Source organism: Rhea pennata, chromosome 1, assembly GCF_028389875.1.
Source record: "Rhea pennata isolate bPtePen1 chromosome 1, bPtePen1.pri, whole genome shotgun sequence".
Classification (NCBI taxonomy): domain Eukaryota; kingdom Metazoa; phylum Chordata; class Aves; order Rheiformes; family Rheidae; genus Rhea; species Rhea pennata.
The window spans coordinates 52,328,916-52,345,845 of NC_084663.1; the positions used below are offsets into that span (position 1 = coordinate 52,328,916).

The 16,930-nt window shown below is 39.2% G+C and overlaps 1 protein-coding gene across 3 annotated transcripts; it reads left to right on the forward strand.

Annotated features, from left to right (window-relative positions):
- Positions 1–1,403: 1,403 nt before the first annotated feature.
- Positions 1,404–16,506, forward strand: GAS2L3 (growth arrest specific 2 like 3). Of its 3 annotated transcripts, XM_062585945.1 has the most exons (10): positions 1,404–1,556; positions 2,685–2,801; positions 2,871–2,918; positions 3,937–4,105; positions 4,768–4,886; positions 6,015–6,156; positions 9,561–9,624; positions 10,305–10,440; positions 11,688–11,795; positions 12,627–16,506. In XM_062585945.1, the coding sequence occupies exons 3-10, from the start codon at positions 2,889–2,891 to the stop codon at positions 14,037–14,039; spliced, it is 2,181 nt and encodes a 726-aa protein (XP_062441929.1). In that variant the 5' UTR covers positions 1,404–1,556; positions 2,685–2,801; positions 2,871–2,888; the 3' UTR covers positions 14,040–16,506. The 3 variants fall into 3 exon arrangements, with proteins under 3 accessions (XP_062441929.1, XP_062441922.1, XP_062441940.1); XM_062585938.1 differs by having other exon boundaries at positions 2,685–2,918; XM_062585956.1 differs by lacking the exon at positions 2,685–2,801.
- Positions 16,507–16,930: the final 424 nt, after the last annotated feature.

Consider the following 16,930-nt stretch of genomic DNA (forward strand, 5'->3'; position numbering starts at 1 on the left):
CATTTGCCGTTGACCACCTGTCTCGTAGTAAATCAGTGTAGCTGTATATGTCACATATGAAGCTGATACTAGGCAGTGTCTGTCCCCTCCTACCATCCCACGTAGCCTGTTGGCAGCAGCAGAAGGGTCAATGGAGGAGGAGGTGTTGTTTGGGCGTGGTGGCGACGGTGGCTAGAAAACTCTGGATGTGCTGAGCTTTGAGCGGGGCTGGTTGCCCCCCAAGTTGGGAAGCAGTTGCATGCTACTACAGCTTCCCCCATTCTAAGGGATGAAACAGGTACAGAGCCCTCCTGAGCGCCTTAGGCATATCAGCTGGCCGGGAAAGTGGAATGGCACGGCCAGAGGCTGTGCACTGGGCATGCTACGGTGAATTCTCATTACGAGGCCTTTTTTTTTTTTTTTTTTTTTTTTTTTTTAACGGTGAGCCCCAAAGACTAAATGCCAATTGAAGGAAGGAGAGCTGAAAAAACCTGAGCAATCTGAATTCAATATCAAATACTTGGTTCATTCATTATGTACAACTTTGTATGCTACAGTGAACCCTGCTGGTTTGGGAATAAGTTAGATTTGACTCTCTTACTGCGGTATTTTCCTCCCCACAGCACCTTATGTGCATATTGGCTACTTGAAGGTAGCAGATCTGTGGGTCTTTCTCATCCCATGCCTCTTCCCTGTACATGATGAGGCTATGTTAATCTGCAAACAGGGCTGTTTGGGCTGATCTGAAAATGGCTAACTTAAGCTCAATTAAACCATCAACTCAGAATCCCTTCAGGATTTTTCCATGTTATGAGAATTTATTTTATTATTTTTTCTAAATGTTATTCCGATGCCATGATAATAAGTGAAGCCATTTGACTTTCTAGAGAGCCCTGAGGCATATAGGCTTACAAAATAACTTGTTTTAAAAGAGCAAGCCCTTGAAGTTGAAGAGCCTCAACTTTCCTCAATGACCTTTTATTATTTATTTATTTATTTATTTTCCCGCAAGACTAGGCTTTGCTGGGCATTCCACAAAGCCGCGGATGCTGGGCATTCTTGCGATAGCTGCTGCGTGACTGTTTCGCTTTGTTCGCGTCCGGAGTGCTCCCTGCGAACTGGGCTGCCTTTTGTTCTCCGCCTGGCAGTCGGCGCGCGAGGGCTCTCGTTAGCCTGCGTGCAGCTCCTCCTTTTAATGAGAGCGGCTTCTCTGCGGGCTGTTCGACTGTTGTTTTATTTATTTTTTTAAATCAATGAAGCCTCTTTCTGTGGCTCTCCGGGGACAATGGCTTTCTTATGCTAAAGGAAAATGTATTCCCCCGGACCAAGCTGTGGGAAGCGTAACATGCTCATTAGCAATGCTCAGTACATACCCTGCCCTTCCCTTGTCCATTCAGACATGGACAAATGACATCAAGGAGAGGATGTCTCTTTTTGTCTCGCTTAGAAATAAAAGTAAAGGAAGGGGCAAGAGTCCCTTGGAGCGTCTTTGGTAAAGTTTGAGTAGCGCTAGCAGGCTCGGGAAGAAGCGGCTTCAGGCTGAAAACGAGCGGGTTCTTCAGTTGCCTCGCGTGGAGGTAAGTTGGTTGGGCTTTCTGGTGCGTGTGATCCTCTGTAGCATGCAAGGTTAAAGGCAGGGAGAAACGGGGAGGAAACAGCACGATTCTGCTCTGTAGTTTAGAGGAAGGGGAAAGGTCTTTTACGAATGTTAAGTTGTCTGTGATGGGCTATTTGGCCTTTTAGCTTTGGAAAGCCAGGTTGTGATGCAGATGGGGGAGAAGAGTGACATCTGCGTAGGAAATCTAAACATTTAGGGGCAGAGGAGAGGAGTTACTTATTTTTAGCAAGAAAATGAATGGCTTCAAGTTATATGTGACTATGCCTGCCATCTGATTTCCAGCCTGAGCAGTAAGATAACGTCCTACTGCACCTTTTAAGTAAAGGACCAAGAAACCTGTTTTTTCACAGGCTTCAAGGAGTAGGTAGATTGCAATGCCCTCCTCTACCTTTATGGAGGATTGTGTTGAGGAAATTCCTTCCAGTACGACCACAAGCAGCCAACCTGATAATAACATACATCTCTAAACCTGTAGCCTCTATAGGGAGGGTTGTTGATCCCCAGTCCAGTGTAAAGTTTATGCAGGATTTTCCCATTAAGGAAAGCGTTGCCGCAAAATACTGCGTAGGCTTCAGGAGAGAAAGTGTAGACTACATTGCCTCTAAAATGATTTCCTTAAGGATTTTTTCCAAAGGGTATTATCTTGATAACCACATTGCTGCGGTAGTTTTCTAGGCAGACAGCACACACCTAAGGTATCAACAGAACGATGCAAACTAAGTCAAAATCCTTGCAGAAATTAATAAAAACAAGGGTTTTTCTCATGTACCCATGCAAGAAGATATCTCATTCTGTAAAGTAGTTCCCTCCTGTAAAGTTTTGCATAGTCTTCTAAGTATTTAATGTAGATTCGTGATGCATATGTGCGTATGCATGCATGAACTAGGTGTACTTTTGATAGCTTAGAAGGAAAGAGCGAATGCCAATATTCTTAAATCTCAGAATGGTTTGAAACATAGTTATTTCTCTTTGGCAAAGGAAATACCTTAGAGCTTCTTGAAGTCATGCAAACCTTTGAGTATTATTTATGCCTATAAAGTAAGTTGGTATTTTGTGCTGTAATAACTACTACTTTTTTTTTTTTAAGGGCAAAGAACCAAAGTTGAGTAAAAACTGGATCAAAACCTTAAATCTTAAGATACTTCTCTTATTTTCTCCCTCCATCCCCGCTTAGATTGACTCTTATTTTGGAAAAACAGCACTGGTAAGTTTTTATTGGGATTTTCTAAAAAGCAGGAGTGACTATATTAAAAATTCTCTTCTCTTTCCCCAGGGGGAGAAACTGGTGTAAATGCAGATGACCATGCAGAATGCAGTTCAGGTAAATACTTTTGTAATGCTTAAATTTTTGTTAATGCTTTTTTTATGCAAAGATCTACACTGAAGCAGATGAAATGTTAGAATCAGTGGAGCTGTCTTTAGCTTAATCAGATGTAATGTTTTTCCCATTTTACAAATGAAGCTATGTGGCAAGATTGATGGAATTACAGGAATGCTGGATCCTCACCCTGTATTTTATCAGATAGGTGATTCTTTCTTTCCATAAGTGCTGACACCTAAGAAGATTTGTTAGCCAAAGACAGATTATTTAAGAATTAGTATGATGATTAAAATGTGTTGATGCTTTTTTTTTAAAAAAAGCTTATATTTGAGTTAATCACTTGAAAATATAAATACATATAGATGTGTGCATATATACTTGCACACTTGCTGAACTGAAGGAAAGTGGCTAAGAATATTGTGAGGACTCCTCCTCTTTGGAAATCCTATACTTGAAACTTCAATGTGATCCTTTTCTTCAAAAGTAAAGGTAGCTTTTAATCTGAAAATACATAGTCCTTAAAAGAAATGCAAAGGATATATGTTCTTGCATAGGAATATGCTTCCTCTTTCAACTTCATCATTTTAATAAATTAAACATAAAATACATCCAAAACGCTTGATCAGAGAAATCAGTAGTCTGTAATAAATTATAATATAAACTACAGATTTTATTACTTAATGTGCTGAGAAAAATTTAGCATAGGTTTAATACATGTCATCTTTATTTAAAATTCAGGAAAAGTCAGTCATTTGAAAGCCAAATAAAATCTGTGTGTGGCCACAGAAGGATGACTGCGAATTCAAGAGAACAAATATAGTGGCACTTCTGATACAGCAGTCACTAGAGAGAGTTGCACCATGCTTGATACTGTTATGTTGGTTTTGTGTATATGAAGGGAAATGAAAAATTACCTTTTGAGCAGGAGATCTTTAGCATAAATCAGAACGGCAAGGTTCTGTCATCTGATTGCAAATGTTAGAGGTGGCTATCTTCAGTTTCTTAAAATCTTCTGCAGGTGTGGTTTGGAGATGACCTTCCTTTAAGTCCGCGAAGTCCTTTGACTCCCAGGCATGGCCCAGGTTTGGCAGATGTGTGCCTGTATGACCAATGGATATCTGTGCGGCATGAGGCAACTTTGGTGCCTATGCAAGAAGATCTGTCAATCTGGCTGTCTGGCCTGTTGGGTGAGTTTAAAAATAAATCACTGTCTAGTAAATCTCAAAGCACATTCCAAAATTCCTGTCAAGGCCAACACTTAATATTCATAATACTATTAAAATTTGGTGTGTTTATGCCTCAATAATTAGGAGAATTGCATTAAAATGCATGTGTTAGTTTCAGCTTTTAATAGCTTCCACCTTTTAGAGGGAGGGTGATTAATCATTCTGATTTATATTTCTGAATATTGTTGTCTAATTAAAATCCAATTACATTACTGAATTTTAATTTACTTTTCTATTTCTACTAATTTTCAGTTTGTCAAGTCCTTGTTGGGGGAGATGGAGGAGGGGGTAGGTAGTTATGGCATCTAGCTGGGCAGAGGAACAAATACTAGTTTAGAAAGAACCTTTCAGAGATTTCTTTCTAAATGCTTGCATTATTTTATTACTTCAATGGCAGTATGTTTGTTTTGGCTCATAAGATGGGAAAACGTTCATCAATCTTTTTAGAAGAACTCAAGCAACAATGGTACTTAGTATTTATCATAGGACTTTTCTTCCTTTGTAGACTGTAGCCTAACCTAAGTCTTTAACCATGACATGCTGTGTACGAGTTGCCAGTAAGTTCATATGAATTTCTTAACTTTCTGTGGAGTAACTCTAATATTTTTCTTCATTTTTTTTAGGAATAGAAGTCACAGCAGAGCAACTGCTGGAAGAACTTGATAATGGAGTACTACTTTGCCAATTGGTTGGTGTTCTTCAAAATACAATTAAAAAATGTTGTAGCTCAAATAACTTAAGGGTGAGTCATATTGTGTTTTTTTCATACATATATAAACCACTCAGTTGTAAGAAGTACTAAGATGAAAAGCAGGTAAAACTTCCCAGATTTGTGTTTTTCTGCTGTGTATCCAGATGTTAATTAACAACAGTATGGTTTTATTGATGGATATGCCGGGTTTATGCAACAAGTAACACTTATTCCATTTGTGAACCAAATCTTAAGATCCTTACTATAAGTCCCCAGTTAGTCTAACTTCAGGAGAAGTCTTGCCAGAGGAAGGTCCAGTGCAAGACTGGACTCTGTTCCCTGGATAATAGCAGGGTGGGTTGGTAACAAGGTATCCACCAGCATTTAGTGGTATGTTTTATGCCAGAAACTGGGAGCTGAAGGCTAGTATATAAGTTAGCCATGAAAATACCCAAATTGAGTTGTACTTGGAGAACTGCAGCTTTCCTGTTAGGAACTAGGGCTGAGCTGAAACATGAATCCCAAACAACTTGCAATCTGCATTTATAAAATGAAGAATACTGCTCTGTAACCTTGGATTGTAAAGCTGGTAACAGTAGGGCAGGTAGCGTATGCTCAATGTATAGGTACTCTGTAGTTATGGCAATGCTTAGATTTTTCAAATGCTAGATCATTAACTAACATGCACCAATTGATAGGATAATACCTTGTCTTACCATATCCGAATACCTTTTTTGTATTTGTTTTTATTGTTTTATTATTCTATCTGTATCTTCTTATCTATATCTTCTTAAGGAGGATAGGATGCCCAGTTTGATTCCCTCTGCTTTCTACAATGATCTCTAAAATATTGAAATGTGGCAGCTGAGTGCAGTTTCATCAGTTTAGGGTTCTTTGTGCTCATTCTACTGCCATGAACAGAATGTGGGAGGAGGGAATAATTATTTAGACCTGTGAGCCTACTAGGAAGGCTTTTCACCCAGAACGTAGGGAAATGTGGAGGCAACTGTATGGACAGTTTTGAGAGAGGTTGCAGAGCTGAGGGTTGCTTGCTCGGAGTGACTGCTTACATAGGTGAGGGGGAATCTGATTCGCATTAACATTGCCTTTGGTGTGGTCCTTGAAATATGTTGGCTATGTTGATGTGCACAATGAACGTTTGTTTGCTTCCTTTGGCAGAATTTCCCTATGAGAAAAGTTCCTTGCAAGAAGGATGCTCCAACAGGATCTTTCTTTGCTAGAGATAATACTGCCAACTTTCTGAACTGGTGTAGGGCCATTGGAGTTGACGAGGCTTACCTCTTTGAATCTGAAGGTTTAGGTAAATCTACCTTTTATTAAGACTTATTTTGATCTGTAGATGCCTAACTACCTGGGTCATGGAGCACTCTTACGTACAGTCTTGTGAAGCCTTTGTCATGCCTGTTCCCATCCTGTGCAAGCATCTAATGATTTTATTTATTTTAAGGGAGTGTTCCTGCAAAATCCTTGAAAGATTGGTTTGGTGACTGCTGTAATTTGAATAATGCTTTTCCAACTTTGTGAAAGTTGCAGTGTGGGAGGAAGAGGAAAGTGGGAGCTGTGCAGCAGACTGCTGCATATTTTCCATCATTAAAAAGGCCACTGAGTAACAGAAGGAAACTGTTGTGTCCCTTCTATTTCCCCCTGCTTTCCCCATGCTGGAAGACCATGAAGCCATGCAGTCAAAACACAATAACATCCTTTATTAACATCCTTTATTTGGTATTTGAGCTCATTCTTATTGCACTGAAATAAAGTATTCAAGACTGCTAAATTCGGTAACTACATCAGGGCGTTGTGCCTGAAGTGACAACAATCTGTTGGTAATTTACTTCAAGATCTACTTGACCTAACAGTAAGCCATTTGTATTTTCCCATCTAGTAAGATCGTTATGAAAATAAATATTACCAACTGTGTATGTGCATATACTTACCCCAGTGCACAGTATGTACCTTGTAACAAACTGATATTTCCAGATGGAATAAAATCTTTGACTGCTAATTAGGAGAAACTATGCTTTCATTGCAGGGCAAATAATGAAATACTCCTCTACCAGCTACTATGTCGGTAAAAACTAACTGATACAAACCTTTCTGTGGCAAATAGAATACTTTTTAAAAAAAGTATTTTTACCTTTTAAAATATTTTTACTTAAAGGCAAAGTATTTGCATGTCAAGCAGCACACAAAAAAAATGCAAAGTACCTTTATGTTCTCAGTAATCAAATGAATATGTTGCAGTTGGGCTGCCCATGCCTTCTCTACTGCATCAGCCTTTTAAATAGTTGTGTAAACATCCTTATTTGCACCTGTCTCGTTCTGATTTAAATAGGGAGTCTGTCTTTAAGCACCAAGAAATACAGAAAAGTAAGAGAACTGAGGTATAAGGAAATTATTCTTAATATTTTTCAGTTCAGCTTGTATGAATTCTATTGCTTAAACACCTTAGTTCTCTTAACTGGGTGGCTAACTAAAACCTGTCCAGCCTCCCTGAGATAAGCAGATGGGATTTCCTAATGCTGTGGCTTTTGCTCGTAGCCAAGAAGTGTTTTAAAGTCTGATTATAACTCTCAACACAAGCTTGTTTTGTGGCATGAATGTCATCTTTGAGCCTTTTTGGCAGCTGGATGAGCAGACTTGCAGGCTCTTTGATGAGACATTCTTTCCACTGATGTTCTCCATTGAACTTTCAAGGTTTTTCTCTGTGAATGAACTGGGAAAAGGCTGTCTCTGAAATTTGACAGTTTTCCCTTTCTATCAGGTACATACAGCAAGATATCCTGAAAAGTGTGGAAAGCCATGGAGGAAAGAAATTAAATGGCTTTTGAGATAGCAGAAAGGGAGAGTAGCTGTCATGGGATGTCCTTGCACAACTTTGACATTGAGCCCAATGTCTACTTCTGCTAGGGGTATATTCAGATTTTTTTCTCTTTGGATTAAGGCAATTTACACTATTTCTGCAACAGCTGGCAAAACAACTTATGAACAAAAGAAGAAATAACCTCCAGTATCTTTCAGAATATGGCTATGTCAACTTACTGTTGTAGAGCTATCCTTTGTAATTCTTTTAAAAAGTAGACTTTAAAAACTGTCTTTATAAATTGAAGTCAATGATCACAGAGTGATTAAGGATGGAAGGGACTGCTGGAGATCATCCTATCCACCTCCCACCCCCCAGCTTAAGCAGGGTCACCTAGAACATGTTAGACAGGATCGTGTCCAGTCTCCAGAGAAAGAGACTCCACAACCTCTCTGGGGAACCTGTTCCAGTACTCTGGCACTCTCGCAGTGAAGAAGCTTTTCCTTATATTCGGGTGGAAGTTCCTGTGTTTCAGTTTCTGCCTGTTGCGCAGAGACAGGACAAGAGGCACCACTGAAAAGAGGTGAAACAAGACTGGATGAAAATAGAAACATCTGACTTTCTACTCAATTTATATGTTAAGAAATACCTTGGTCTTATTGAAAGCAAAGCAATTTTAAATATCAAATTAAACATGAGCATGATTTTAGATGTTATCTGTAAATATACAGCTGGCTCATTGGATTTCTTTTCAGAATTTCCAGTTTCTACTGAATATTGTTACTGTGCAGTATGAAGAAAGTCAGACTTCTTGTTTAGATAAAAAGTGCACCGTATAAAAATTGTAGATACAAATTTCCCGTCTCTTGTATTTGATGATTCCGATTGTCCTTTCTCCCAGCTTTGGCTATGTGAATTATTAGACCATCTTTCCAGTTGGCTAAGAAAGCACAGGGCCTATTTGTGTTTTGTTTTTTTTCTTTTTGAGTTCTTTTGTACTACTTTTAGTAGACTTAAAGTTGACTGCATTCCAATTTCAATGTAATAATAATGTAGTAATTACTTGTGCATGAGATCTTGAATTATTTCCCTCTCTGTGGCCCGTGTATTGCTTGCACCCATAGATTTCCATAAGTGGGAAAGGAGGTGTGAGCATCTCTGTAGAGTGGCTGCAGCTGGCAGCAGCGTGAGGTTTCCTAGGGTAGCTGCACAGGCAGGAGCTTCTGCCTTGTCAAAGCAGCCACGTGGATGGGCCTGCTGGCAACCCAAACTTTTAACAAGATAATAAAAAAACAGCTATCATGTGCTGATATAGTAACAATCATCTCGATCATCCTTTCCCAGGCATGTTTTAAACTGTCTAGGCCGACTGGCTGTGTATAGCCACCCACTTGTCGGCAAGATCCCTTGTAGTGTGTTCTCCTCTGGTTATTTATCTATAGACTGTACCTGTGTCTGTACACACACATGAAGCAATAAAGTATATTTTCCTATTTCCAGCTGTTGAATGCTCTGGATCCCTGAGTCTGTTAAAGCATATTTGGCAATAGAAAAGGGAAAGTTCTCAGCAATTTTGCTTTCCAGTTTGAATCCAGAAGGAACAGCATAAAACCAGCTAAAATATGTTTCTCTTAGAGAGAGAGAGAGAGGAATTTGGCTGCAGAAATGCCAGGATGGAATTAAACAATTTTTCAAAGAGAATAAGAGTTAAAAAGCACATAGTGATTTATCCATAATACAGTACACCTCAAAATGGCTTAGTCAAGTAATATAGTTTGCTTCTCCATAGGAGATGGCTTGGTTGTTGTCATCTGTTCCATATCTTCCATTCTCTGTATCTAATTGAACAGCCCTTCCCACAGCAAATATAAAATAACTCCCCCCCTTATTCTCCTCCCTTTTAGTTCTGCACAAGGATCCAAGACAAGTGTATCTCTGTCTGTTGGAAATTGGTCGCATTGTGTCCAGGTATGTGAGCCATGCAGGCTTTTAACTAGAGAGTAACAAATACAGTTTTTCAAGCAAAAGTTAAGACAAGGTTAAGATGAACTGCAGTTGTTAATTATAGCACAATAGGTGCTAATTTTGTGCAGAAAGTAATGAGTAGCTCTTCTAGGCCTACCTTACAAATGTGAATATTTTTTCAAATATTTAGCAGATTCATCTCATGCTGGTGCATGCTGCTTTCTATAGCTGTATGTTTGAATGTTGTATTCAGCTTACAGGTATGTGTACATCTTGGAAGCATACCTGAAGAACTCAGTGAACCTTATTTTTATTTTATTTTTTTAAAGCTTTGGGCAGGCATGGAGGCTTTAAATATGAATCAGCTCTTTATTATTCTGTAACTTTAGACTTCTAATTTATTTCCAGGACAGAATGATAAGCTTTACAATAGTTTATCTTAATTTAGTTGTGACCTAAATTGCATAGGTTTGAAAGTACTGTTACTGCCTTCTGTGCTATCTCTAAGATCATCTTTGGGACAACTTCTTCCATAAACTCAGAACTATGCCTTCTCTTTGGATCACCAAGACTTTGGTGATCCTTCTCTTTGGATCAGTCCTCTGATTGATGTAGTGCTGCTCTCTGTCATTCCAGCTGTTCAGTATTTTGCAGTTAAGCTCTTCTTATGTATTTGTGTTGAGGTATGGAGTTGAACCTCCTGTGCTAGTAAAACTGGAGAAGGAAATTGAGCTAGAAGAAACACTGCTAATGAACTCCGAACCAACATTGCCTGTTAGCACAGCAAAGTCATGTCACCATGGGGAGCTGCATGAGGCAGTAAGTACTACTTGCACTTATTTACACTACCTCACTTATTGTTGAGTTGGGCTTTAAATCAAACTCTTAAGTTTAGTACTTGTGTGATCTGGCATAGTAAGCATAGGCAATTTTTCATCTAATATTCGTAAGCCTCTTTAAACAGAAAACACAAACGTATGCATCTCTTCAGAAGATTTTTTCTTTTTTTTTTTTTAAATGTTAGCAAAATGTTGTCATGCATATTTTGGAGCTAATGCCTCAATGCGTATAAGTTTCTTGAACTTCCATTCTTTCTCTCTTTCACTGTTTCCTTTCTCCTCATTTAAATTTTCTTATGTATCAGTATTCTACGATTGTAACTTGTACTGCTCTTCAATTTAGTGTTCTCATCAAACTTCATAAAATGTGAAAAGTAGGTTTTGATAAAACACTTGTGAAAGAGAGACTTTAAATAAAACCTCTACGGCTGTGCCAAATGGAAATGAGTATGTATGCAGAAGTGGAAATAATTTCCTCCTCTTGTGAACTGATCCAGAAGGAATGATAAATAACTCTCCTATTTTGTTTAAAAATACATACCGAGACTTTAAAGCTTGTTTATTATAAAAGTCCTTTGATGATGATGTATGTAAAACTTTTGCTCCATTTGGAATGTCAGTCACCAGATTCCCCCTCTGAAAGCTGACTAGTGTTGGTGCTTGGTGATGGCCTCGACGTTCCAGTTCTTTAAGTGCCTGTAACAGGCATGTCTTGTCTAACTCTGGTTAGACCTTCCTCTGGTTTAGTGGTAAATTACAAAAACCTTGGGAGAATGCTGAAGTACTACTGGGTCAGGTGTAGCAATGGGAGTGGTTCTGCTGAACACCGATTCAGACATAGAAGTGGCCCATGCACTTGTTTCAGTTTCTTGCAGCACTAATAATGTCTTTACAAGGATGTGGTTGAGATTTGATGCTACTGTGCACAGGCTTATAGACAAATCTTAAAATGGAAAGTAGAAATATCTTAAAAATGAAGAAATAATGAAAATTAGATCTAAGCAACTCAAAATACTTGTCTTCTCTATGTATCTGCCTTCTTATCTTCTGTTCTATATTTTGAAGCTCTATATAGCTGAGATTTCTTTTGTGAGGGAATAGAATTCTAATGTTTCTGTTGATTATGGGATGCAGATATTGGTATCTCTTGGTGTGCTATATAACACAAACTGTTAAACACACGCTTCTGTCAAAATACTAATGGATGCTTTCAATTCTAATAACTAGGTCAAACATATAGCAGAAGATCCTCCCTGCAGTTGTTCCCATAGATTTTCAATTGAATACTTATCTGAAGGACGTTATAGGCTGGGAGATAAAATACTGTTCATCCGAGTAAGTAGTTTCTCAATACTCCAAGTTACATTCAGAAGAGAAAGAGAGATGTTTTTGGTTGGAATACCTTGTTTTTTCTGGTAGTGTTTTAGAATCATAGAGTAACATAGTTTGAGAGGGGCCTCTGGAGATCACTTAATTCAATCCCCTACTCAAGCAGGTCTATCTAATTTGATTTTACAGCCATTGATTTTACAATTACTAAATATAAGCAGGTTAATGATTTTCTGTGTTTTCTAAATTTTCAGTAAGAACATGAAATATAAAGAAAAATAATGCAACAGAGATTTAATCTGAGAATGTTGATTGGTCAAAATTTGGGCTCTTAGGGTTTATCACTAGCAGAGTAGCTGAGCGTTTTCTTAAGCAGGCGTAAGAATTTGTGAGATTAAACAGTTATGAGGACATCCCTAATTTGACCAAATTCTTTATACTAAATAAAGATGCTTGACAGAAGGGATAAAATTTTTATTTGGTACTTGTTTTGTTTTCTTCTACTTTTGTGTGCAAAGCTTGTCTCCTCTGTGTGTGTGTGTGTGTGTGTGTGTGTGTGTGTATATATATATATATATATATATATATATATACACTTTCATTATTTTGCTATATGTAATGACTGTCTCTGCAGGAGAGACTGTCTATTAGTAATAGGGAGCATATGCCTCATATATCACATAATTTTTCTTTTTTAAATGATTCTCTGTAAGAAAAAAGATCCTGTTTTTGGTCAATTCCAGTAGATTATAATGTAAGATAAGGAGATACTGCTGCAAAAAGTAAGACAGGTATTTCTCTTGTTTCTTCTCTTCTGCCCCCCACCTTCATTCTCAGATGCTACATGGCAAGCATGTGATGGTACGTGTTGGTGGAGGCTGGGATACTCTTCAAGGGTTTCTGCTTAAGTATGATCCGTGCCGAGTTCTTCAGTTTGCAACTCTGGAACAAAAAATCTTGGCGTTTCAGAAAGGGATCACCAATGATAATGTCCCCAACTCCTCAGCTAGAAGTCAGCATCCCCCTTCCATGAATCCAATGTCAGCAATTAATATGTTTCAAAAGCAGCCATCAAAACCCCCTACTCCTGTTTCTGCTCTAAAGGCTGCCCATGGGGCCAGTGGTAAGAAGACTTTATCTAAACATCCTCAGTCCCCTGCCCTTTTGGCATCGCCAAAAGTACCATCACACCCATCCTCTACAGCTAAACCACTGTCAGTGAGGTCCAAATTACAGGGGACTCCAGTGACAGGCATGCAGTCATCTTTCAAACCAGTAATGGGCACCTCAAAGAAGTTGGAGTCTCCTGCACAAAATTCACAAGGTTCTGCTCCTTCACATCCTATGCAGCGTGTAAACAAGGGTCCTGCAGGATCAAGAAGAGCCCTTGTTCATTCTGAAACATTGCGCAAACGGATTCGGTCCCCTGATGCTCCTAAGGTGAAATTTGCCCCGGCCCAGAAGTCACCAGGAACAGGGCTACAGTCTACCCTCTCGTCCTCCGCAAAACAGCTGCCTAGAACAAACGAAGCAATAGCTTCAAAACAGAGGTGTGTCCCTTCTAAATGCAAACCTGTACCTAGTGGTACAACCAAAACTAATTCTGTTGCTCCGAAGCCTGCACGGCCACCCATTACAAATCTGCGTACCGTTGCCAAATTTGCACATTCTCAGCAGCTCCTTGCAAAACATCCTTCTGAAAATACTATTAAGGCTCCAGGGACTGGGTCTCAGAAAGCTCCACAAACAACTTCTGGCCAGAGAAGGAACCTTAAAACTACTTCAGTCCTCAAACACTCAGTTTCTGCACCTTCCCTTGCAGTTACTAAAGCGTCAAAATCACCACCTACGCTGGTATCTGCAAGCAAAAGTGTACCTTCAGCTGCCAGTAAGCAGGCGGCCACAGAGCATTTACAGGCTCAAGATGTCAGTAAGAGCCTTCAGGTTAATCCTGCGTCATCGAGACCTCCTAAACGCACTCCATTATCTGTTGTACGGCTTCCTCAAACTTCAGCCAAAGTGGCAACGACCAAAAAGCCAGCAGAGCCTTCCACAAAAAGTCAGCCTGCGACCAAAAACTTGCAAGCAAATGAAACTTTCGTCCCAACAACCAAGAAGCCTCTCTCTAAAGGAAAAGCAGCAACAGCAAGTAACAAAGGGGTACCTGGTGTATCAAAAGGCCCTCTTACAAAGAGTAGGCAAGACGATCACTATTTTGTTATGACAGGGAGTAAAAAGCCCAGAAAGTAAAATGTCTGCTACCTGCTGTGGAAGTTTTAATGTCTTGGATATAAGCCTCTTGTATCTGCTACACAGATGAGGGGGAAAAAGTGTTAAATAACACTACATTTAACGTATGAAATGTTAGGTCTAATGTACGTCTTGCTGCGTAACTTACAGGAAGAACTATATGTATTTTGTGGTTTAAAATCTTCTATCCTGGTATGTTTAGAAGTAAGCTTGCCTGCTGTTCAGCACTGTAATGCAGAACGTACCTGTTTGCTGCTAGCGTAACCTACTGTGGGAAAGGGCGGGAGAGAGGAGAGTGGGAGCAGAGCTGCTGCTTTTGCTGCTGACGCTCATTCTGAAGGGAGCTAAGTCTTCAAGAAGGTTTCACCCAGGGCAGAGCCTGAGTGATTCGGGTTGTTCTGGCACATCTGTTTTGAGGCTTGTGGCAAGAGATAGAGCTGGGTGCATGCACTACAAGCCCTAGTACCTCAAAGAAAGCTTTTTGCTTTGTCTTCCAACCAAATTTAGGTCACTTACCCGTTTTAAAAAGAGAAGGGAATCTCTAGACCTGTTTAGATTTGACTGCTGCGTTTATCAGTTCTTACTGGGTCCCCTATAATATGCCTTAAAGTGGCCTCAACTTACTGAGAAATGGAGCCTCTTGGGTTTGCGTCATGGAGTTGGACGTGGAGTGTCATGGCCTTGATCAATACCACTTTTTGTGCCTTAGCCTCGCAAATTCATGGCAGATCTCTTCAGCGAGCAATGCTACTTTTAAAATTTGAGGTGCTGGGCAGTCGTTTTCCCCTGGGATGGAGCCCCTGAGTGACTGCCACTCCCGCGGCACGTGGCTGCGAGTTGTACGTAAAACTGAATCCCAAGTGCTAGAAGCTGATTTTGTGAGCAGTGGCCTTTTTTTGTTGTTTTGTTTGTGGAGACCTTATTTCTGGCTCCCTTGTATTACCTTTTTGGAGGTGAGAAGTAGTTAGTTTCCCAAAGAGCTGAAGAGCAGGGACAACATTTGCCCTAAAACACATAGAAGTGCCAGAAAAATATGTGCCATTTACACTCACAACTCCTGAAGGCTTTCAGCAGGTTGAACATTTGTGGTGCTCAACCCTTAACTAATGCTGCGCACAGAAGGGGGTTTCATGGTGAATAAAAACTATCATCTGTTCGCTGTCTTTAGTGGGTAGCGTTGCTTGAGATATTTCAGGTTTAATGAAAGGTTAGTCCTACAAACATTGAGGAACTCTCAAGTTCTGTGAAGAGATACTGTGGACTTCCAGAGACTGCTATTTTTTTTTCTCTATTCCCAGGATGTTTACTTAAGGGCAGAAGAGACAAATGGAAACTTCAGCTTCTGGCAGTGTATATTTAATATTTTTCACAGAACTGGAGTAAACCATCATCATAAACTAATAATGAGTTCTCATTTGCAGTGGCAAAGTCACATACCTACCTTTCTGAGCACCTTGTTAGCTTTGTTTATTTATGATTCTATTTATGCTTATCTACTGTACGATATCAGTTACAACCTGCTGGGAATAAACTGTAAATAACTATATCGAAAATATAGGAAAGGAAAACAGACCTATTTTAATAAAGTGGACGCACGTCCCACAAGCTCACATACAAAACAGTAAGCTTGGGTGAGGTCTTATCACTTACTTGTTTTATATATACATGAGTCAAAGTTACTACTGTAAATGTTAAGACTAGTATTGACTGTAGTGGAGTGCTTTTGTGTTTGATAGACAGGGCACATTGTCTCAAACACTGAAAGTATTTTATAGTAGATGACTTGCTTTTGATTTCAGGCTTTTAAATAGGGAGCTACATATCTCATGCAGGTTAATGCCTGGATTCTTGGGCCTTCTTTCTGAGCTGTTTACAAGTTTTTTAGTAGTACTTTAAAAACTGAGACCTTGGATTCCAGTGTAATGCTATCTTGGAATCTAATTTCTTGAAATATGACTTCAGAGAAAAGGACATGGATGGCTTCATTTTTGTGATCCATTATGTCATGTAATAGACTGAATTTTATACTTCAAAACAAAATATAAAAATGTAAGTTGGGAAACTGACACAGAAGGAGGCAAAAAATTCCTTTTTATAATTGAAACCTGAAACAACTAACCTAAGGATGGTCCAGTGGGCTTTGCTTAGTTTTGTTTTAATACAGAAAGTACATTCAAGCATGATCTGACTTACAGAACTATTGCAGTCTCCAACTTTATAGCCGTATGCTAACTAAAGCTGCTGTGTGGCGATGAGGTAAGCCAACAAACAAAATATAACAAAATACCTCTTAATCAAAATCTGTAATTTTTTTGCAAAGTTTACGTTGCCAAATAGCAAGTCGAATCTTTAGCTTGTGTTGCTTTTTGTGAGGGAAAGCTAACTTGGAGCAAGAATCTGAATTCTCCGTGTTATTGATGTCTTTCTGTATGAGTACTTATTTTAAATAAATATATACTGCACCTTTTTACATGCATTATTTTTCTTCTGTCCTCTTTTCACAGGGAGGGAAGGAGTGCATTTATTTATTTTTGAAGGCTTTCATTCTTGCTGTACCACCACATAAATAATATCTTCCATTTCAGGCTATGATAAAGACATAAATAATTGTATCTAATACATTGCTGTGTTTGGAGTTCAGACCTCTTTGCTCAGAACTTGGCTGGGGTGAGAGACTAATTGAATAGAAGGGGCTTTCTATATTTTTTTTCTTTAAACCTGGCAAAGGGACTGAGTAGCCTCAGATATACCGCCAAGAGTTTTATTCTTTGCATCCGTACTTGAAATATAAAGCACCTTTGTGCCAATGCTTTCCATGCTAACATCTTATCAATAAACTGTCCCTGCTTCCACTGCCATCAATAACAGAAGCTTCATTGGTTTCACCAGGA

Bases quoted from the DNA above. Each gene is read 5' to 3' on its own strand.
- GAS2L3 (XM_062585938.1), top strand. From the start codon at position 2,889: ATGCAGATGACCATGCAGAATGCAGTTCAG. The intron at 2,919-3,936 runs GTAAATACTTTT...AATCTTCTGCAG, and splicing joins CCATGCAGAATGCAGTTCAG to GTGTGGTTTGGAGATGACCT. The intron at 4,106-4,767 runs GTGAGTTTAAAA...CATTTTTTTTAG, and splicing joins CTGGCTGTCTGGCCTGTTGG to GAATAGAAGTCACAGCAGAG.